General features: G+C 40.1%; 2 protein-coding genes across 2 annotated transcripts; one reads left to right on the forward strand and one right to left on the reverse strand.

Annotated features, from left to right (window-relative positions):
* Positions 1-910: 910 nt before the first annotated feature.
* LOC120806661 (GTPase IMAP family member 7-like) lies at positions 911-12968 on the reverse strand. The gene is made up of 3 exons (XM_040158027.1): positions 12610-12968; positions 10507-10595; positions 911-1698 (listed from the first exon to the last, which is right to left on the reverse strand). The coding sequence occupies exon 3, from the start codon at positions 1676-1678 to the stop codon at positions 911-913; it is 768 nt and encodes a 255-aa protein (XP_040013961.1). The 5' UTR covers positions 1679-1698; positions 10507-10595; positions 12610-12968.
* Positions 12969-14438: 1470 nt separating this feature from the next.
* dnajc25 (DnaJ (Hsp40) homolog, subfamily C, member 25) lies at positions 14439-22766 on the forward strand. The gene is made up of 5 exons (XM_040157823.1): positions 14439-14876; positions 16216-16368; positions 20987-21357; positions 21512-21611; positions 22093-22766. The coding sequence occupies exons 1-5, from the start codon at positions 14454-14456 to the stop codon at positions 22213-22215; spliced, it is 1170 nt and encodes a 389-aa protein (XP_040013757.1). The 5' UTR covers positions 14439-14453; the 3' UTR covers positions 22216-22766.
* The last annotated feature ends 1572 nt before the right edge of the window (positions 22767-24338 follow it).

Here is a 24338-nt window from a genome sequence, read left to right on the forward strand (position 1 = left end):
ATTTTGCAAGCAAACCTCACATCAGATTTTGAATTGTTTCATATTAAAGTCATGTTAATGGTACAGTTGATTGTCATGTTCATGAAATATTGTTTTATCTTTTGTCTTGGAATATTACATGTTTAACTCTCATAGTATTATGGCTTTTTAGTCACGACATTATGATTTTTATCAAAATCTCAGGCTGATCATGTACAATTCAACAGTTTTCAGAGGAGGCCAGAAAGTGTCTCCCGTGTGATTTTGATGAATTTGAGAATGAAATGCGTTTTATATTCTACTGTCTATTCTATCATGATCTTCGATTTATAATTTCCCCAGAAATATCTGCTGGGAATTGTAGCCTGTTAGCTATGAAAGATGAACGTAGTTTACAGTACATGTTTACGAGTGTCAGAGTTTTGGCAAAGATCAGTTTTTGTTAAATACTTATCATCAACGTATGAGAGCATTGTATGTTGTATATATCATGTATTTGACATGTTTATACAGTACTATGTTTTGGCTTCTTGTTTTTTTTTTTTTTTTTTTGTTGCAACTGGAGGTAATGTAAGTAGTGTAATGTAATGTAAGAGGGCACCCTTGGGTGAAATCACTGACCCTCTGCTTAACTCCAGCACTAAATAAAAAAAATTAAGGATCATCTGTCCTTTACAAACAAAAACAGAAACAGACATGATTATTTTTAAAATTTTTTTAAACTTACAATAGGGAACAAAGATTCATTATTTACAAACAGCAACCAGTTATATTAATAAGGAATAAAGCATTGTATTCCGAAAATGCACTGTTGGAAAACCAAAACTGTCTGACAAAGCTACTATGGCTGGTTGCACAAAAAGTTAAATCGAACTGAGCTGTTATGTATCAGATGAGCAGCAATGTTGGAAGGAACTGAAGGCTGTTTCCATCAGGCAGCAGGTCTCATGTTGGAGTAGGAGGCAGCGATGGAGTTGTCCAGGTTGTTTGTGTTGTCCTGCGCAGCAGCAGCCAATATGGCCTGAAACAGCATGACCCTCTGCAGCAGATCAGACATGAAGGAGAAATTGTAAACCTGCTGCTCTGCTGAGTCTCTGTTCTTCCTCTGCTGCAGAGTCTGCTCTGCCTCCACATACATTTCCTCACTGAAGTGCTTTCCCCCATTCGCTGCCACCATCTCATCGATCTTCTTGATCAGCTGAACCACTTGAGCTCTGTTCCTCCTTTTCTTGTTGTTGAAGACATGGTACCTGTTACCACACCTGTTTATCACCTCTTGAAGTTTCGGGTGGCCCGTTTGCACATACTGCTGTATGGTTGTGCCCTGCAGCTCATCCCCACGCGTGAACAGAACAATCATGTACTTAGATGCATCAGGTCCAAAGATTTTCTCTAGGGCTTGCACGCAATTTTCTTCTTCTCTGGTGAACCTGCCAATCTGGATAACCAGTAGGAAGGCGTGAGGGCCAGGAGAGGTCACCTGGATGCATTTTGCAATCTCTCTCTTAATGCTTTCTGCACTTTTAGACGTATCCAGAATCCCAGGCGTATCAACCACGTGGATCTTTCGGTGACTTTTGACCCTTTCTTTCTCGCAGCTCTCTGTCACAGACTGCGCACTCGCTGAAGACTCAAAAACGTTTCTGCCCACAATAGTGTTACCAACCGCACTCTTCCCGACTCCGGTTTTCCCAATCATCACAATCCTTAGTGGAGGACCTGCAAAAAGAGATTTATACACTTTATGAATTCCCGATGATGAAAGCATTTTAAGCTGAATCAAAAAAAGTCACATAATTATCACAAGCGTTGACCGCACTATGCTGAAAGGAGCTGATGAATGTTGAGAAACAGCCAACTTCACCTTCAGGGATTGAGTTGCGGATACCCATCTCTCTCTCTACTTGATCTTTTGGGAGAGTGAGCAAAAACCGAGCTCGATATTGGTTTTGTGTGAAGCAGTGTTCAGCCCTCCTCCCACTGGGTGGATCAGCCTTTATTAGTAAGATTCAAGTCTGGCAGGCTTCAAAGCTGATCCAGAGACTCTAGCGAAACCTGCCGCTGTTCTCTACTAACCAGTTAAAATGCTTCCTAACAGATATCCACCAGGTAAGAGGAGCTTATTTCTTTTGCTTTCCAAAAAAGCATTTTTGCAGGCAAAGACCTCTGCTGGCAAGATGTAAATCAGGGATGTTGCATTTACATGTTCAGTATCATAAAACCCTTAGGCCAGATTGAATGTAACAAATTCAATATTTGATATTGGTTCAGACATATAAAAAAATTGCAACACAAAATTACTAAAAATATTTTTGATGGGCATCCTGAGTAGCTAATGTATAATTCAAATTCACATTCATAACAATAATCACTGAATTGAACTATCTTTGTGGCGTTTGCTGCAGTGGACGGCTGATTTTGAACTGGATACTGCTTAAAGCTTACACCAATAATCTTATTTTTATGTGACATAAATTCCCTCTCTGACTTTTTGTACCTTATATTAATCCCTCCAGTATTAGGCAATGTTACTTTGTTTGACGTATATTTACCCAGGTTTTAAATCAGTGCACCGTAGCATTTTGCTGTTGAAATTTAAATTGGACCACGAGTACACAAGTTTTAGCAGGCCAGGTTGCCTCTGTAGCTAAACAGTAGTGCATAACACCACTTTACTTCAAGTTAGAGTGTTGTGTTGCCTGGGAAAATTTTACTCCTAAACTGGAAGTTACAAAGTGAACATGTTGCTACGTATTTGACATATTAATAATATCCCGTACTGTATATAAACCTGTCAATATGTGGCGTCCAACTGAAATTCAATTTTATGCTTTTTTGATGATGAGGGCACCCCCTATCTTTGCTTTAACTACTTGGAATGCTGTTAGTTCTCTATCTACATAAATGGAGAACTTGTCTCCATGCAGCCAATCAAATATTTAATTTAATTTTAAAACTTTATTTACATAACAAAGTTATGTCAGCCTTCTATCATAGACAGGGGGTCACGCTGAATAAAGACCAGCATCAATTTTAATCAAATTTCCACAAGATCTGCAGAAGAAAATGCCAATTAATACGCAGTTCAGTCCACTGCTAATATGTAATTGGGCACCTTGAGATAAACATTTGGTGGCACTAATTCTCCAGTCGGGTGCCACTGAACCATGGCGGAAGAAGAGGGCGAAACAAGATGACATAATTAAAAGAGCACCAGTAAAACCACAAATGAGGAAAAATGATGTGGAAAACATGATTGAAATATGGCATTTCTCTTAGTTTCTCTTATTAATTTGAGGAAGGTTACAGTTTCCTCATCGCTCCACACAGATCTGCCACTTAATGTCTCCTTTTCTACAAACATGGACACGTCTTAAAGGCCTGCTTCCTCATCTTGCTGAATGAACAACCAAATAAATATCTACTAGGGAAAAATGCACTGCTAACATCAGTTTGCAGGCAGTGAATTAGCCAGTCAACCGCAGGACATTACACAGCTTAAAAAATTTACTGCAAATGTCATTTCAGTGAAATTGTATGTGGGTGTGGTCCTTTCTCGTCATTGCCACTGTCCTTTGGATGTTATCTACAGTTTCCTCAAGTTTGTTTACCTTGTCATTGTTCCCCATACCGGGCCTCAGCCTCTACTGTCAATCAAACATGGAAACTGACACGCTCTTTCACTGGCTGATATTAAAACAAGTATATCTGATATTTCCCAACAGATTTAAAAAAACAAAACATTAATGATAAATAATAATATTTAATATTATTCTTACTGCAAAAATGGTAGACTAAATGTGATTTGGAAGAGTACAGACACCGCTGTCTTTGTCAACGACTGGATTCAGAAAACCCTGATTAGATTAACGAGGGTGAAACCTGGGAGAAGGTGAAAGCCAGAAAAACTGCTCTTTTTTCATATTCATCCTGTCTCACCAAAATACAGAGGGCTTCATGACATGTTTGATCTTAACTTGGGCTTATTAACAGATTAGGAAGTCAAATCTATTTTATTTATACAACTCGAAATCACAATTTGTAGATTAAACATAAGACATCCTCTATCCTTAGACCTTTGACTCAGATAAGAAAAACACTCCACAAAAAAACAAAAACAAAACAAAAAGTGAGACTCTAACATTTGAAAGAAGAAATAACAAAATTTCCTCTTACAAATAAAAAGGTGAATTCATAAGCAATAAAATGCACCCTTGCTCAGGTCAATAATCACAGGGGTTTTGCTGCTACAGCCTTAATCACTCTCGTATCACTAGTGGCACATGGTAGCTAATGTTAGCAAAGGTTGGCTAAACATTGCTCTTTAACTGACATTACTGTGTCGGTTCACTGACTTTATCACTTCTCTACCTCTGCTAATCTTGCAGTATGTTTTAGTTTTTATGCTTTTCCCATAATTGTAACTTGTGTCCACAGTTACAGTGAGGTAGGTGTAACTTCTATGCCCTTTATGTCCTGGATCCACACAAACAGAAACCCGCAGCAGGTGATCAACTAGAATCACACAAATGACTTAAATCTCACTTCCTTTAATTCCACCACCAAAGCCACATATCCTCTTCACAACCATCTGGTTAATCAATGGTTTGCCCTTGGCCATCAGCTAGCTTTAGACCTGTAGAGCAGCAAATCAATAGTAAAGATAGCTGGAAGAAGCTCACTGGCAGGTTAACTGACCCCTGTTCTACTGCAATTATATGCAAACTCCACAAAACTAATCCATAATTAATAGATTGTTTATTAAAACATATTACTGTTTTTTCTTCCTACAGCGTATCCTGAAAAGTTATCCATCGCTCTGTTTGGAAGGAGAGTTCAGTTAAAGAACGCCATTGGCAATATGATTCTCGATAATAAAAATGTTTTTGTCACAATATCAAATGACCTTGTTGTGGGAGAGAGCAATTCATTCAGAATCATCAATGCCCCTGATTTCTTTGATGAAGAATATCTGTACCCAGACCAGCAGATTATTGACTTCATGGCAGTTTCTCACCCTGGCCCCAATCTGTTCATACTGGCAATAGATTCAGAAAACACTAAAGAGGAAAATGTCCGACTTCAAATCAGTAAACTTCAGGATACCTTTGGAAAAGAAGTCACAGCACACTTGGTCGTCATGTTACCAGACATCGAAAGCTTCCATTTACTCAGTCATCTGAACGAACTGTTCAACATCCGGCTGGCAATTGCCAATGAAAATCTGGCCAAGGAATGCAAGAAATGGTGCCTGAGCCATCAGCAATTCTTGTATGACTACAAAAATTACAGTCAAGATGTTGTGACACGAAGAAAGGAAGCCTTAGTGAAGAGAAGGTAGAAGTTTAATTACAACATAACAGTTGTGACCATACACATTTGTCTAGACAGTAGAGGTCCTACCCTTCTACAGAGCTAGCTTGTGTTTCTCACTGTATTTTGAGAGCTTCTTTCATCAGACTTTCTGAAAAGCTGAAACATGATCTACTGGTTTAAAATATAATCCAAATTTTAAATAGATTATTTCTGTTTTTTTCTGCACAAATCAAATGGCAAATTGGCAATGATGATGTATCAGGTAAGAGCTCTTTGAGTTTAGGTTTAGACAGTTACAAATGCTTTGTTGACAGTTTTGATTGGTGGAGCTTGTTTGGAGCCGTACATAAATTCTGTAATTTATGTAAAGTGAGTTTAGCTTAAAATACAGCAGTATCATGCTTCATAGTTCCGGAAAGGCCACTTTCAGAAACCTATTATGAAATACATGGATGAACACAAACTAACCCCAAAGCAGGATAGGACTTCTCTCTGTAGCTATCTTCTTGTGATATCTATCAATAATATGATAACTGTTTCAGATGCAACCCTCCGTATCACCATGGGAGAGCAGGTAAGTCTGTGGTTTTTTATTTATTTTCAGTTACATTTGATTATAAAATGTTGTCATGCTAGAGGGGAGATCTGGCCTTTGAAACAGAAAATCATTTCAAGATACTAGCCTGGTTTGAGACGTCAGCAGGAAAAGATACCACACAATGATTATTTGGCTAAATTTGGTCCAACTGTTGGTTCACTGGACTCTGCCACAGCTGTCACACAGCCTCTTTTCATGGACAAAATCTCAAGGTGCAGCCAGTGGGTGGAGGGTCCAACACAGAGACTTCAGGATTGCACCTCTGCTTTTTGCAGATGAAGTGGTCATGTTGGCATCATTTACCTGACCTCAACTGCAAACTGAGACAGATTGCAGCCGAGTGTGAAGCGGATGAGCTGAGAGTCAGCATTTCCAAGTCTGATTCCACTACTCTGGCCTCATGCTCGAAAACAGTAGATTGTTCACTCAGTAATCCTTCACTTGTAGAGTCTCTCTTGGAGGGCATTCAGTGATGCACTCAGTTGCACACACAAAAAGTGACAGGGATACAGTCATTGCGTGAAGAACTACGAAAGAGTTTCCATCTTGCCCTGGGATCTGAATATGAAGAAACAACTTTAAGTGGAAGAATCTTCTATATTTCATCAACGCATTATGGTAGAGGTCGATTTACCTCCTGATTTACCTCCTGTAAATCATCCCGATGAAGATGTTGCTGTTGTTTCATATTTTCATATTCCTTCTCTTGAAGTAGCGACAGCACACCCCTCCATACCTTAGGATCCCCCAGGCCCAGGGGGATGTGGCTTGGGAGGAAGACGTGTGGGTTACATTTTGGGTCCATAGTACCACTAGGGTCCATAGTTCTAAATCTGGTACGATCAAGACTAGCTGTCCATTTAGCCCATAATACAAATTGAAAAAGTAACTGAAAATGGGATGAAACACAGTAGTCAGACATTGAGGCACTAATTTGTTGAGTGAAAAGAGATGAGACGCTGCATGGGGTGGGTCAACATCATCTTTAAAGGTCAAAAAATGACCCTTCACATAGTTTACAAGGATTTTTTTACAACCGCGTATATTTGTTATAAAACACTTGGAGAGCCACTATTCATGTTTGGGTTGAACCTCGGGTGTCAAACATTGCATTAAATACACTATATACTCCCTGGTTCGGCTGTGGAGACAAGAGACCCCACATCCTACAATCTCCTGCAGCTGACTGTTTATTTTTTTAAATGCATCACAGAGCAACAGTGAGCTGTTAAAAAAGTGTAAGGTGTTACTGAAAGCTTTTAAAAAAGGAATGAAGGAATGTATCTTAATAAATAGCAGTAGATATTGTATCCTCACAGGAACTGTCCCCGCTTGTCCGTCCACCTCTCATAATGCAGCAGATGCAGCACTTGAACATCACAATGGTATGCTTTGGGAGAAGCAATACAAACCCATACATCAGAGTTTAATAAGATAAGAACTTAAAAAAAAATGTCCATATTTGTGTCCCTTTGCTAATAATACCTAATTCAGAGTCAAAGCAATTCTGAGATATCCAATCATGTAAGAGTTTCAGCATTTTCTTTTATGTACAGTATCCTTTGATTAAATTATACAGTTAAAAATGTACTGACAAATTTGCTGTAACTGTATCTTCCAGGTAACAGTGCCTGCGTTGTGTTGGACAACATGTTTAACATTGTTTTACTGGGACTAACTGGGACCGGAAAGAGTGCATCTGCAAACAGCATCCTGGCAGCTGGAAACTCCCAGCTGGAGACAAGACAACTTTTTAAATCTGAGCCAAGCTCCATGCCAGTCACCACCCAGTGTGAGGTCAAAATCATGGAGAAGCTATTTGGGATGAACGTGAGAGTGGTTGATACTCCAGACTTTTTTCATGACGAACTCAAAAACTCCCAGGCTCAGGTAGAGGAGTGTAGGAAGTACTGTCAGCCAGGGCAATGCGTAGTGTTACTTGTGATACAGCTTGGCCGGTTCACAGATGTTGAGAGAGGAATATTAGAAAACCTGGAGAAAAAGTTAGGCTGGAGGATCAGGGAGAGCACTATCGTGGTGCTGACTCATGGAGAGGACCTGAAAGGGAGTCTGGAGCATTTTATTGAAGCACATGTTTCCCTCAAGAACATTGTTGAAATGTGTGGTTATCGTCATCATCTATTAAACAACAACTCCAAGGACACTAAGCAAGTCATAGAGCTCATCAAGAAAATTCCAAATTATAAAAAGATTTTCCCAAATTTCACGAAAAAATTCCCAGAGTGTGGGATATGTTAGATTGACTCTATGTGGTCATCAGTGCACTCCAAATTTGCACATGGCAAAGTCCTTTAAAACTGTTCACCAGTGATTTAGCATTGCACTCCAATAACACCTGAGATATGGATTTTACAATTTTGTCGAAGATTCGGATATGATATGTCAGTAGCGGCTTGAGACACTAGCCTCAAGCACAGATGAAAAGTGAGCTACTCCTATTTGGGACTGTCTCGTCCACTGGGTGGGTGACAGTTCGGGGTCGGATGGGTCGGATAACTAGCTGTTCATTTGCAAAACTAAGTGGTTAGTTTTCATCCTTGCAGTCTTTGCTCTTGTAAAGTCAAACGTTATTGTTTGAAAACTAATCTGATAAAGCACAAATCTCACCTATGTGTTGCTTCTTCAAGTAAGTTTTCTGTTGCTGCATGTTCTTAGTCTCATTGCGGTGCCCCCTTAGTCCAGCCAGCAGAAATCATCCACTATTACTGATGGCAATGAGAACCAAAGGTGTAGTGGGTCAAGAAGAGGCAACAATGAGTCCATTACACTCAAAAACAAACTTTAACAACCAACACAAAGTTGAGCTTTATGCTTTTCAAATAGTATTTTTTGGTTTTACAAGGAGAAAAGACGTCAAGGATGAAGAATGACTGGTTTGTTTATGAAACTATGTATGGGACCCTTCAGGACGGTCTCCCATGCAGTGGGAGATAGGCCTGAATCGGGCTATGGAGCAGGCTATAGAGGTCTGGTAAGCTTAACTCTTACTAAAAGATTTATACAACTTTGTTCACATATGTAATAATACTCCCCAAGACCTGTATACAGACTTTGATGTGTAAAATCAATGGAACTCCCCTGGCAAGTACAAGTGCAGTCTTTCAAACTAATATCCACCCCTGGCCACTAATATACAGTATCATAATTATAGTCATTATACTACTTGGACATGTGAAGTGTTTAACAAGTGTTTTTTTGAGGGGTTTTTTATGCTGAAGGATTCATTTATTAAAGTGTCTGAGCAATAATACAGATGTATTTTATAATTAAATAAACCCTCTTAGTGCTTTAGTACAGTATAATGTTATGTTGTTAGCATGACTTTTGGTTATAAGAGTTTGTGTGAATAGTTTATGTGAGCCAATGTAATAAAGTCATCTTGTTAAAATCACCAATAAATGATTTGGTTATCAAAGACATGTTTATTGTTTGCATATTTGTACATCAGAGTTTAGTCTTGAAATCTTTTCCGTTATTAATTTATCAAAGGCAGCCACTTTGGTGTTGTTCAGAGTATGTCCAATCTGATTAGTAACAGACACTTTGTTGGATTGTTATGCAATCTGGCATAATGAAATAATAACAATAGAAGGGGAAAATGCAAATGTGTTTGGAGAAATTCATAGGGTGACCTTTCAGCAAACCAGAGAAAGGATCACTGGTAAAAATGTTACAGGACCAGGTGTAGGACTGAAATTTGGATTGCCTTACTGTTAAGATGGTGATGTCTTCCCTTCAATTCTCTTTTTCTGTTAAAGTGCCTGAACTAAATATGGTATATTATGAATGCTACAAGAAAGGCTGAAAAACAGAATAATATAGCTAAAAGACACTGACCATTTTGCTAGAACCCGCAAAACAATGAAACTTAACCTCTGTGCCAATGAACTACTGACTGCCTTTCTATTCTACAGTCCAAAACTAGATTATTATACCAACCTCCCTGGCTCTTACTAGCCCTGCAAAGAGGAGTAGCCATTAATAAAATAAACTCACTTTTGCTACCCTTTATCCCTGGCCATTTATATATGTAGGATTTCTTTTAAAATTAAATTGTATGTTTCGTTAACACGTAATTATCCCAAAGTACGAGAACGCTCCACTAGTAATCAGCATATATAAGATTAGAGATATATAGGATTTTGGAAATACAATCTTTAGTGTTATTGCTCAGATTTGCTCTCATATTACTCACATCTCCAACTGTTAAAATCACTCTGCAACTTTTTACAGTCTAAGTGAAAATAGTACATGTTTCAGTCTCTTACATCAGTGCTCAAACATTTTTATGTGTACAGTGAAGATGATAGAAGCCTCAACATCAAAGTGTACAGAAAACCCACACAGAGAGATCAATATTTAGTCTTTGATTCTCACCACCGACTGGAGCACAAGCTGGTGGTTATCAGAACCCACCACCACTGGGCTCAGAACGTGCCCACAAGGACAGAGGGGAAGAAGAGGGAGCAAAAACACATAAGAGAAGCACTTAAAACGTGTCATTACCCAAACTAGTTCTTTGTCAAAACCAAAAAAAAAAAAGATACAGAACAGATTGAGGGGAGAAAAACTATGAATGAAACAACACTTACATTGTGGGAGTATTTGAAAAACTCAGGAGGATTTGCAGGATTTGTGCAGTCCAAGCCCAGTAACGCTGTGAGGCAGGAGCTTGTCCGCCCTAAGGACAAAACACCCAGACATAAGCAGAGCAACGGGGTGTACGCAGTTGAATTCAGCGAAAAATAAACAGACCTGTACGTTGGGGAAACAAAACAACCGCTTCACTAGCGCATGGCACAACACAGGAGAGCAAACTCCTCCGTTCAGGACTCAGCAGTCCACCTGCATCTACAGGACAAGGGACGCTCATTTGAGGAAAGCAATTTACACATCTTGGCCAGAGAAGACCAATGATTTGAAAGAGGAGGGAAAGAATCCTTTTTTGTCAATCTGGAACAACCGTCACTAAACAGAGGAAGTGGTCTACGACACCACCTATCAGCCACTTACAATGTAGTCTTGAGATCCCTCCCCAGGTATCTTAACACCGATTCACAAAATGACTCACGTGACCCTAACGACTCACATGATGGCCGGCTGGGTCAACAACTCACACGTGACCCCAACGACTCTAAAGGTGTTAAGAACCCGACAAGAGATTAAACGCCTGGACCTCCCGACCAGTTAGTTAGAACTCAAGAAGCCTTTCGCACGAGAGGCGAAACATCTTCAAGAACCTAAAGCAAGTCCAGCTGCTTTCGTATAGCACCTGGATGACTGAGAATCTTCACAGGCCAGTTATTGCCCGACTGTTTTGCTGCCCCCAGAATTCTGTGACCTGTACTATTAAACTGCATTTGCTCTTACCCCCAGTAACTAAAGGGGTCGATTTTGCTTGTTTAGCATTAGCACAAATGAACAGTACGCACAAGAGCAGAAATTAAGTTATTCATGCAACATTTTTTTTTTTTTAGTTTAATGTATGCAGACGAAGGGCTACTGAACACAGATAGTCTGAAGAAGAAGACAAAGAAAAAGAAAAAGATGACACTTCTACACATTTCCACTACATTCTTTTCCAGAGTTGTCAGTGTCAGTTGTACTTAAGTGAACTGAATGTCTATGTGTGTGTTTATTTCACAATCGGGAGAGAGAAGAGCGGTTCAGCAGGATATTTCACATTGCAATATACTGTTCCTGCTGCTTGTGTAGCTTCAGTGGTAGTAACTCGATTTTAAATTTCTGGTTTCACTAGGATGGCTGGTTGCTGGTAACAACCCCTTTCAGGCCCTGAAAACCTATTTCCTCGATCAGCTTCTCACTATTTAGTGTCCTACATGAACGGACTACTTTGTGATCGGGAGATGAAACAGTGTCAAGTTTTTTGTTTTCTCCGTGCTCTTTTTACCAGTTTCACCAATCACAGTTTCACGACTTTAGAATCAAAATGTGAGGAAAGTTGTTGAGTTTTCTGATCAAACCACACCTACACGGATATGATGAATCAGATTAGCAGAGTTTTTGACTCCTGCTGAATATTAATTTGAACGGTAATTGTTGCATATTTAGTCATGAATATTGAAATTCAGAAGAGAAATAATTATTGAAAACAAAGTTTTCAGGGGCATTAAAGAAAATGTTTAAGATTTTGGGGAGTTAAGCTTATTCTCGTTCTTTCTCAGAGTGAGATGAGGCGATCAATATCAATCTCTATCAAAGTATGGCGCTGGAGTCAAGATGTGGTTAGCTCATCTGAGCATAAAGACTGGAAGCAAGGAGAGACAGCTATACTGGCTATCCCCAAAGTTCAAAGATACACCTACCAACACCTCTAAACGTCACTGATTAACATGTTGCATCTTCTGTAAAAAAAAAAGATTATTTTTTATTTTAGGGGGATTACGTGGAGTGACTTTTTCTTAGCCAACAACAACGTGGTGCAGTGACTCCCCGAAGTGTTGTTGTCCCACTGAGACTCACAATTTCTTAGCCTACCCTACTTTTCTTGACTGTGTACGTGCATTTATTTTTATGAGCTGGGATGTCACAGTGAGATCGTTAGTTATGGGTTATCGGCAGTTAGAGGGACGAAGGCAGCGGGTGCCTGTGAGGTTCTGCTACTTTACCTGCGTGTTTCAGTTTTGTAGACTTTATACTTAGCCTCAACTACAGTTCAGGTGGAAATACTGTACCTTTTCTTCACATTTATCTGGCAGCTTGAGTTACTGGTTACTTTGTAGATTACCATTCTACACTCTGAGATAAATATGGCTAGTTAGCAAAATAAAAATCTCGCATCCTTGCACCAGCTTTAGAAAAAAATGGCCTTCTTTCAGCTCCAAAACAAAAAATAGATTCAGATAAAAAGATGTAGAGAATTTGCCAAACCTGGACAAGAGTTTATTTCCATCCTCTGCTTATGCGAAAGGATGAAAATCCATAAAACCCATTAGGATTTAATCTGTGAAATTAATCTCTAGTATTTGTCTGCCAACGCTTTTAATTTGAAACTTGAGTACAATGCAATGCTTATACTTGAATACTTTCACTAAAGAACGAATGTAAATGGAGGACAGCAGGTTTTTCACTAACCGCCAGGGGGCTACAGAGAGAGCCTGCCAATACGTGGCACGTCATCATTATGTCCCGGAAACAAAGATTGTTTACATAACGTTGAGGGGTCACTCGAGAATATAAAACTCGACCAGTCAGCATTTTCCTTTTTCATGTTTTTTTTTTTTTGTAAATCAAATATTCAATATAACTATATCAAATTCCCTTCTCATGCTACTGTTTTGAAACAAGTAAAATCGCTAACTTGTCTTTTTTTTACCCGAAAACATTATTTATTTTCATTTTATTTTCATTATAAAACTCATTATTAGAGGACCTTTTCAAAACTATGGGAAATCCGCTCATTCGCTTTTTTTTGCTGAGAGTTAATGAGGAGACCGCATCACCAGCCAGCGGCCAGGCGTAGTGACATGCCTGGGCTCTTGTCGTCGCCCTAAAATTGCCAAGCAACCAGCTTCCAGGAAGTCACCATTCCGACTACTGGTAATTAAACAGATAAAGAGCGGAAGTCCCCATACAACCACCATTTATATTTTAGATTGCACTTTGTGTATGGAATGAACAAAGTAAGAGCAGCATATTAAGTGGTGAGCTTTACAGGTGCGGCTTGGTGTATTTTTGGAGCATATTCTAACCCAATGTCTTGCAAGCACAATGAGACGGATGAAGCTCTTGCCAAGCGACCATCATCATCACCACCACCACCACCACCACCCGTTCCCGGCAAGGAACCATGTTCGGCTGCTGAGATAGCTTCGATATAGCTCTTTTAAAATTAATACAACGAATACAGCCCAGCCCAAAAAACACACATATAGCAAAAAAACAAGAAAATACAATAAGAAAAGCTTGGAAAAATAATGATAGTAAAAAAAAAAAAAACAGGAATAAATAAGTAAATAGGTAAATAAAATAAAACAAAAAGGTCCCTCATTCTTGGCCATTTTTACAGATTACTGCTCTCAAATAATGCACAGATAAAAAAAAAAACTGTGTAAGATAGTAAAGGTTAAAGCAGTAACTGGTTTTAATGTTGTGGCCGATCGGCGTATGTAGAGATCAGCCAGATTCATAACCACAAAGGTTTTTTTTATATTATCAAAGAGACAAAGACAGAAGAAAATATGTCTCACTCTTAACACTGAATAAATGGAGAGAGACCCAAAAAGCCAGAAACAACAAGACAGACAGAGAAAGATGTGAAACCGAGTGAAGAAAACAGGAAAAGCAGAGGACAGAAACTAACTTTAAAAGACCAATTATTCTCTTCTCCAACCAATCCAGAAGAGAGAAAGAAAGAAAGAAAAAAAGAAAGAACAGTTTAAGTAAAAGACAAATACATAGAAAGGAAACAAAACAAGAAAAAAGTCGCCAGACAGAGAAAACAAAACGGAAGCCTCTTCACACTGCTGGCACAGACGATCTCTGATGCTGCGTCATCCTTCCGTTCCGGCGCGTCCTGATGCTGCAGGCAGCGTGCGACAGGGCAGCCTGGGCTCCCGAGCTGGCAGCGGCAGCCTGGCGGACAGAGATGGCTGCGTCCACGGAGCGGAGCCGCCGCGGCGGCGGCGGCGGCGGGTTTGCTGGGTGTCCGCGGACGGTGAAGCCTTGTTGGCGGCTCGCGGTGCTCCTGCTCTCCGTGTCCTCTCTGCCGGCGGTCACGGCGCTGGTGGAGGGCCTGTACTGCGGCACGGAGGTCTGCTACGATGTGCTCGGCGTCACCCGGGAGGCCTCCAAAGCGGAGATCGCTCGGGCTTACCGGCAGCTGGCCCGCCGGTACCACCCGGACCGGTTCAGGCCGGGAGAGCCCGGCTTGGAGGGGGAAACCAAGGAGTCCGCACAGAAGAAGTTCCTGCTCGTCGTGACCGCGTACGAGACGTTAAAGGTTGGTCCGAGTCTCGGAGCTTCTGGAAAGTTTACATGAACATTCTTCTTCCAGCAGCCACATGTCTGTCTTTAGAAGATGTTTATGTTCCCAACACCTTCTCCTGCAGGATTCACGAACTGTTGCCTACCGAGTCCAGCTTAGATCTTTCTCCTTCAGAAAATGGACTGATGTTTCATTGTGGTACCATCATACTTATCCCCGTTACTCACAACGGATCTTCTCTCATGACCCACTTCCTCCCATGGTGCTATAGGATCCATTAATTGAGTGGCATATATACATCCATATAACTCATAATTTATCTTTTTGAATGTGCTATGGCACTGCTATTAGTTTTATTCATAGTGCCATTGCCCTCCCATGGTATCTGTATAAAATTCTTACAATGTTCACAAAGTGTCCAGTTTGGCAGAATAAGGATCTGCCGGCTGTTTTCTCCCTCATGGAATATTCCTCTAATGATCCCCTGGCATGTGATTACAGCCTTTTTAATTCTTACACAGTATCCATGTAATAACTTGTGGTGTCTTTATGGTAGCAGTATACTCATCCCTATAACTTATAATGTACCTTTTCTTTTCCTTATTATAAGTTTCGTTACCTCCGCCAAGGAGGTTGTGGTTCCACCCGCGTCTTTTCGTACACAGCAAACATAAAACATGACATTTCATTTGGTTGAAATGAGCACAAATCTCCCGTGAGATGAGATCAGGCTGGTGAGTCCAGAGGAAAATGTGATGACCCTCTGAAGTGAAAGTCCCATGAATAACTTTCATATTATCCAGGATAACTGCAGCTTTGGCGTACATGCAGAAGTCTAGATGACCGTTCGTTTTGGTTTAGTTTCTTTGCCCACTGGGAAAGTGCCACATGGACAGACCAGCAGACGTGGTTCTACAAGAAGATACAGTAATTGCACATGAAGACTGAGACAAGAGCAAACGGTGTGTCTGAGAGAGGTGAAGAAAGCCTGCCTGTATTAACGGAAACATCCCAACTGGAAAAAACATGAAACAGAAGAAAAACTTTAAATAAAAATATATAGTTGTATAAAATAAAAATTAACAGTTTACTAACATTTGAAGAAAAGCTCAGTCTCATTTTTAAAGTGTTTGCTACAGGGGCTGTATTCGCTTCTTTAATCTGCAGAAATAAAAAAAAAAAATGTAAATTACCCAAAAGGTGGTAAACTTTGTGTTTTGTTAGCAATATCAACATCGTGAAATATAAAAATTATTTTGTTTATATTGATGAAACCAGTTTTGGCTGAGCTCCCCCTGTAGACCTTTATTACAGAAACCTTCCAGTATAACAGAAGCATTGTCTTTGTGTGCAGGACGAGGACACTCGGCGGGACTACGACTACATGCTGGACCATCCTGAGGAGTACTACCAGCACTACTACGCCTACTATCGCCGACAGCTCACGCCCAAAGTGGACGTCAGGATCGTCATCCTGGTCACCATCTGTGCCATCTCCATCTTCCAGGTATGACTGCAGCCTCCAACAGGTTCAGAAACTACCAACAGGTTCTACAAATTCCAACTAGCGTGGCAGGACCATAGATAGACCATATGGGTAGTTTTTTTTTTAAGTCAGAAACTGAGGCCTTGGACCCCTGACTTTCTTGACCCCATAAATGGTAACCCTTTCTGGCTATTAAGTATGTAATTTAGAGAATACATTTGGTGATATACTGTATTTCCATTACAGTTAACTGTGTGTATGTGTGTGTGTGTGTGTGTGTGTGTGTGTGTGTGTGTGTGTGTGTGTGTGTGTGTGTGTGTTGTCCGGAAAGCTATTTAAAACGCATCATTGAGACACACTGTTGCATGCTCCTTCATTGCCATGAACACACACACTGACGTTTATTGTGACTCATATACTGTCCTGCTGCCAGAAATGCTCACTAGAGGACCAATCAAGGATTAAACCGCCCCCGTAAATAGTCCCCAACAAATGCTCCTCCTGTTTGAGTAATGTTTACTATAAAATTACAGTGCACATCTGTTGGAGTAAATTATTGAGTCGTTTTAAAAATGAAACTACATATTTGCAGTCTTTTTTTTTTTTTTTTAAGATTTATGTCTTCAGTAGGGACCAATGGGCTTTGGGCTAACAATGACAGACAGGGTAGGTGAGAATGTATCAAAAGATGTACTGACACATTGTTGGTTTCGGTTGTTATGGGATTTGTTAAAATTAAGAAAAATATAGAACAATACCAGTTGTATTCTATAAGGAAGGTTCTGTAAATATTTTATTTTAACAAATCCCATGAAAAAAACAAGAATCAAACAGTGAATATCCAGGTGACATTTGTTTACTTTCAAAACCAAACATGGACAGCCACAGAACTGTGTGATTGTGGATATTTATTTATTATTTATTTTTCAATCTGAGCGTTGTTGCTGACCATGTGCATCCCTTTATGGCCAAAGGTTACCATCTTCTAATGGCTATTTCCAGCATGATAATGCTCCATGTCACAAAGCAAAAGTCGTCTCAAGCTGGTTTCGTGAACACAACAATGAGTGCAGTGAACTTCAGCGGCATCCCCAGTGACCAGATCTGAATCCAGTAGAACACTTTTGGGATATGGCAGAACAGGAGATTGACAGCATGGATGGAAAGCTGACAAAGCTCCAGAAATGATGTGATTCAATCCCATCAACATGGACCAGAGTCTCAGAGGAATTTTTCCAACATCTTGTGGAATCCATGTCACGAAGAAAAGAGGCTGTTTGAGAGCAAAGAGACGCCCTACCCAGTCTTGGTGTTCCTTGTGTTCCTCATAAAGTGCTCACTGAGTGTATATTGCAAAAAGATATACAGCTTCATGAAAAGTGCAGTAAACGGAAAAAAAAGCCTATATCAGTATTTGCTGTGAACACCCTTTGCCTTTAAAACAGTACCAGTTCTCCTCGGTGCATCTGCACAGTTTTTCAAGGTACTTGGCAGGTATGTTGTTCCAAGCATCTTGGAGCACTCCACAGTTCATCTGTACATTTAGGCTGTCTGGGTGCCTTCTGTCTCTTCATGTGATCCCAGACTGACTCTATGATGTTGAGATCAGGGCTCCGTGGGGGCCAGACCATCTGTTGCAGGACTCCTTGTGCTGCTTGTCTCTGAAGACAGTTCTGCATGACTTTGGCTGTGTGTTTGGGGTTGTTGTCATGCTGCAGAATGAATTTGGGACTGGTCAGCCTCCACGATTGTATTGTGTGATGGATAAGAATCTAAACATAGAGTGCCTAAAACTTTATCACAGTACTGTTTTCTTCAGGTAATATTCTTTATTTAACACTGATGCATTCAGGAGTTTGTCTTTTTAAGTAGAAAAGTCAAGATGCATTTATATGCCCCCAGCTAAGCACTGCACTGTATGTGACACGTGAATTAAAAAATGAAACAAAACAAATTTATGAGAATTATCTGCTGAATATGGCAGCCCTTGTATCTGTGTCATGCTGTTCCTCATTGCTCTCCTCTGTTTCTGCCTTTCCATCATTATTAATGACATATGAGGTCCAGTCGCAGTCTGGACTGATAACACCCATAAACAATCTACAAAACACAGTGAAGAGCAGCTTGACCTGATGTCACTCAGCAGAATTTTTAAATTGATATTTTAATCTGATGTGGGTCCCTGGATGTAGCATGGATGATACAGGATGGCAGCAGCACAAACTGTCCAATGAATGAGAGAAAACTCTTGATTTTCTTGGTAATAAGTCAGTGTGAACCCTAACTGGAATAGAACTGACAGTGAATTAGGGTTTGGCGATATGGTTGAAAACATTATAATATTAAGAATATTTTTAGCTATGCTAGCATCATGGCTACAAGGATGGTAACCTCAGTCTGTCGATTGGTTGGTCCAACACTTTGGTCCAGACTGACATATCTCAATAACTATTGGATGGTTTCCATGAAATTCTGTACATTCAGAGAGAGTCCTGCTGGCTTTGGTAATGACCTGACTTTTCCTCTTGGCCCATCATGAGGTTGACATTTTTGGTTTTAAGTGAACTACCTCCATTGATTGCCATGGAATGTGGTCCTCTCTGGATCAATAATAACTTTGATGATCCCCTCAGCTTCCTCTAGCACCATCATCTGGTCAAAATGTGAATCTGTCCAATACTTTGGTTTTTGACTAAAAACATACTAGATACATTGCACATATATCAGTATCAGTGTTTATGTTGGCCGATAAATAGAAACAGTGTCACCATCACCAACAGTTTGTCCATCAAAGAGCACTGACAAGTTTATTTTCACAATGTACAATGGGAAAATATAAAAAATAAATACAAATAAATCAAATAAATCGTTATTAATCAATTATTACTAGAAGCCGATCCATCATTATCAGATTTATTTAACTTCCAATATCAGTATCCATATCAGACTGGTTATAATTCTAACAAAAAAGACTAAAATGGTGAACATGTTAAAAATAATACATCAGCGTGATGGCATTATCATGCCGAACATGTAATCATGCTGGCATTAGCACATAGCTCAAAGCACCACTGCAGATAAGTACAGCCTCACAGAGCTACTGGGATAGCTGTAGACTCTTAGGGCGCTATTTTGGTGGTGGTGCAAAGACCAGCGGAAGCAGCACTCGGATAGTTTGGCAGTTTCCTGGCCTTGAAATTTGCTTTGCGAAGCTGTGTGGTATTTTGGTGTCAAGTGCAGAGCCTGGTGCATCGGTGGGGGGTGGGGGGGTGTTGAGAGGTTCATTCAAATGAGGCAAAAAGAGTTGTTGTCATCGTTGCACAGAAATGACAGAATAATGCTTAAGATGTAAATAAACCATTTTAACTATTCAATCCCCAGCCAGTAGAGGACTTTAAATCAGCATTAAAAAAATTCACATTTATTGTGTTTCAAGCGGGAGCATCAGTAAAGCAGTCTGAATTTGTCTATTAATGAATCGGAGCGATAGTTACAGTATCTCTAGTCCTCTGTGTGAATAGCTTCTCCTTCAGTTCATGAAATCCCTGCAGCATCTGAAGGCAGCAGGACAAATACGTTGGTAAATCTGCAGCGTCTGATTTGAGAAGTGCAACACCAGAGCGCAGTGCTATTACGCACCCGCTCTACTCTGGTTACTTTTCACATACGTATCGCATGGAAATGACACCAGGCTGCTACAAAGTAACCCCATACAATACCACACACATCAGACTGGTCCCTTGTGACTTGGTATTCTATCGTTTCAGTGGGAGATGTCAGATTACAGTGGCCCATTAATTCTATGTGTCATTGCCTCCTTTTCAATTTCATATTTTATTCTTGAATTAAAATACAGTGCAAAACCTGTTGTGTCACATTTTATGGTATGATGTGAGAATTTATGACACGAGATAGAGTAGAAGTGAAACTGAAATAGAATTGGGTTGATGTTGATATATAAAGAGATTCATCAACAACATTTTTATTATTAATTTCGATCATATTGTACAAGTTAAAAATGGCTGTAATTCCTTGACAGTTAATGTGATATTTTTGTTTTCAACCTCTTGAATTAAAGTTGAAAGTCTGCACCTCAATCACATCTTGATGGCTTTGTTTCAAATCCATTGTAGTGGTGTACAGAGGCAGAATTATGAAAATTGCGTCACTGTCCAAATACTTATGTGCCTAACTGTATATCTCTATCACAACGTATAAATGTTAATGATAAATATTTTTATTTTAAAAATGGTAAACAGTACATGAAACCTCTTTTCTCATACTTTTTTATGTTCATCTGCATTATTTTCACTGTGACCAGTTAAAGATTGTGGCCTTAGCGGACGTTTGATTGGTTTCACGAACATCTAGTTAGATGTAATCACTTGTTGTAGATATTCTAAATTGACTCGTGAGATTCAGACTATTATTATGAAGATGACATTAAATTTGGGTAAATCAGAGATGCACTGTGATCGCAATTTGATCAGTTTGGTTAATTTTTAAGCCGTAATCATTATAAAATGGTTCCACTAAGAGTCAATAAATGAACAATGCGTTGTCCTTTTTTCTCTACTGAGCAAAGTGATCTACAGGTGTGAGAAAGAAAAGTTAAAAACCCTCCCGGTCTCTCGTTCAGTACTACAGCTGGCACAGCAGCTACAACGAGGCCATCAACTACCTGGTGACGGTCCCCAAATACCGAATTCAGGCCACGGAGATCGCCAAGCAGCAGGGCCTCCTCAACCGCACCAAGGAGAAAGGCAAAAACCGTCGCTCCAAAGAGGAGATCCGGGAGCAGGAGGAGGAGGTGATCCGTGACATCATCAAAAATAAGATCGACATTAAAGGAGGCTACCAAAAGCCCAACCTGTCAGACATCCTGCTGTGTCAGATTGTGCTGTTCCCCTACTACCTGACCAACTACGTGGCCTGGTACGTCTCCTGGATTTACCGCTTCACCATCTGCAGGGAGGAGTACGGAGAAGAGGAGAAACTCTACATCATCAGGTCAGTTCTTATGGAAACTTTAACTTAGCTACCGTATAGCGTTGTACTACCTGGGTGAATGAGATTGATCTAGACACCTTTTTACGTTTCTTACTTCAGTGTCCTCTCAGTGTCAGGCTATGTCACAGCACGCTGTCTGTGTTTTAACTCTCAGGAGGTACATGAAGATGTCTCAGTCTCAGTTTGACAGTCTGGAAGAAAACACCAGACAGTCCTTCCTGGAGAAACAGCTCTGGAACAAAGAAAACTACGAGGTTTGTGACTTTCAGTTGTCTCTATAAACACCATCTATCTTTTGGGCCTCTTGCATGTAGTCAACCTCTACAGACGGCATCCAAGAAAACCGTTGTGCACAAAACGGCACAACACTGCAAGATTAGCCTTTGCCAAAGAACATGAAAAGAAGAATACTGGCAGCACATTCTTTGTTCAGATCAAACCAAAATTAATTTCTGCAGGATGTTTCAGATTTTATTGAAAGTAGCAAAACAGCGATTTTAAAAAAACAAAAAAAAAAAAAAAAAACAGCAAAGTAGAAGTGATTGGAGGTATTTAGGGAGTTTTTTTTTTACTCAGCTTTTATTTTATTTTTTTCAGGAGAGGCAGGCTGCGTCGACAATATTACGCTGCTTGAAATGTTGGACCGGCCGCTGCCAGTAGATTGCCTCTGTTGCAGCTGTAAAGCGTAGAATGTGCCATTAGCGAGTGTGACCATTCCTCATGTGTGTCTTTCAGGTGTACAGAAAGGAGCAAGAGGAGGAGATGAAGATAAAGATGGCGACCGACCCAAGGATGAAGAGGTACCGCCGCTGGATGAAGAATGAGGGACCGGGTCGGCTGACATTCATTGACGACTGACAGCCGCAAGCTCCGACTGTAACCTACACACCTGCCTCAGTGCCAACATACACGGACAACACACGCCGTGCTGTGTGGAGAAATACCTGTACAGAAAGATTAACTATGCCTGTTTATATAGTGAGAGATATTTTCATAGCGATCAGGCCTCAGAAAGGGTCATAACGAAGTGGAATAAACTGTGAGCTAAGAAATTTGAGTGTTTTTTTTTTTTTTTCAAACCAAGTCCACTTCATTTTTAAATCAAGTTTAATGATTGTTTTAAACTATTATTCTGTCATTTTCTCCAGCTGTTTTTTTTTCTCCTGCTGGTAAAAACAGATTAATGAGTTTTGGTGCCTGAGTTATGCGAAGTAACCAGAAGGCTACCAGTTTGCCACAGCCAACATTACAGTCAAAGTGTCCTTGGGTAAGGCACTGGGCCATTAACCTGCTCACTCTTTATGCTGCTCTAGTGTCAGTTCAATGTCTGAAATCTAAAATGAGTACAGAGTATTTTCATTTACTGCTTTTATGATGAATAAACCAGGGCCAGAGTGTGTTTTTTTTTTTTTATAAAGAACAGGGAAATTTTCGTTAAATCCTCCCGTTCACTTTCTTTCTCACAGCCGGATGAGAGGATGGATTATCAATTTGAACTCTTGTGCATTTAGGCTGTATTTAGCGTCGCTTATCACAAAGACTGGAAGAACAGGGTGCTGTTAGCCTAGCTCCACCAGAGGTAAGAAAGTCCACCTTCAAATAATTCCAAAGCTGTCTAGTTTGCATGTTTTATCTTGTTTATTGAACAGGTGTAAATATAAAAATGTAAAAATAAGAGATATGGCGGCTAGATAGGTAGCTAACAAGATACAAGAAAGCGGCGGTAAGATGAGACATCCAACTTCTCATCTGACTCTGAGGAAGATGACGGTAAGAACACGTCGGCTGTACAAACACAAGGAAGGGAGCAAACTGAGGATGCTGATAACTGGTTTAAACAGATTTTCTCTAGGGATTTTCTGTCTCGTCTGATCTGTGTTGTTGAAGCTTTTTATTTTATCAGACAAAAGTAGAAGCAAAAAAAGACAAGCACATTTCAGATGTTTGTGTAAATCAAAGTCTTTTTGTCCAAATGGAAGCCAAAGTCACAACTGCAAATATCTGTAAATTGTGCAACAGCAGATGTTTATTGCCCAGGGAGTCCGTTACCGTGGTCTCTGCTCCGTCTCTTCAAAGTTCAGGTGACTGCTTACTGTTAAATGCATTTTTGCAACTTGGTTTTACTTAATCTTATTTATTGTTTCACGTTTCAATTGTCTTTTTGTTGACATTTTTGTGCTGAGGTGGCATTAAATTCATACATGCTACAAACAAAAGAAAGTTGTCTTTTGTCTTTCCTAAGAAGTTTGTTTCAGCGGGCCTCAAACCAGTCCTCAGAAGAGCGAGTGTAGTCATAGATTAGTAACCGTGCTTAGGCACAGCAGGCCCATAGCCATTGAGTGCATATTAAAGACCCCTTTGCAAAATCTTGTTTTAACATGAATCGGCTGGAAACATTCCAAAGTCAACCGGAGACAGGTTTCGATTAACGCATGGAGCTAACGCCATCTTAACGAACTAGCTAGCTAGCTACAACTGAAAAAATCTGCCAGCAACCGCTGTCATTTCAGCCAGCTAAATCTGTGGTCACCAGCTAGAAAATGAGCAGCAGTTTTTTTCCCTAGCTCTGTTTGAATCAAGATATGGTTTCAGAAATGTCTAATTTCGAGTGGTAAATGTACCACCCGGAGTGGAAAGCTCGACAGGTGCAGCAACAGTCTCTAAGGAGGGGTGAGGCGTGGTGAAGTCCATTGCTCGTTGAAATTACAGACATACGCTCAACCTTCTTGTAGGCCTAAAGGCCTCAGTGTGCTTCAGACGAAATAATTTATATGAATCGTTTCAAATGTGTCTCAAGGTAAAAATAACTGTAGCTGTCCAGAACGGCCACAGTCAAAGGTGGGATAAAAAGCTGGCCGTCAGAGGGCTGAGACACCATAAGTAAGGTAGATGAATATTTGCTCCGTCTCCCGCCCACTTCTGTTGAAGCCCAACAACAGACAGATTCCAGCCTGGGATTCCCGTTTCGCTGCGATCTACAG

This window comes from Xiphias gladius, chromosome 20 (assembly GCF_016859285.1).
Source record: "Xiphias gladius isolate SHS-SW01 ecotype Sanya breed wild chromosome 20, ASM1685928v1, whole genome shotgun sequence".
NCBI lineage: Eukaryota > Metazoa > Chordata > Actinopteri > Istiophoriformes > Xiphiidae > Xiphias > Xiphias gladius.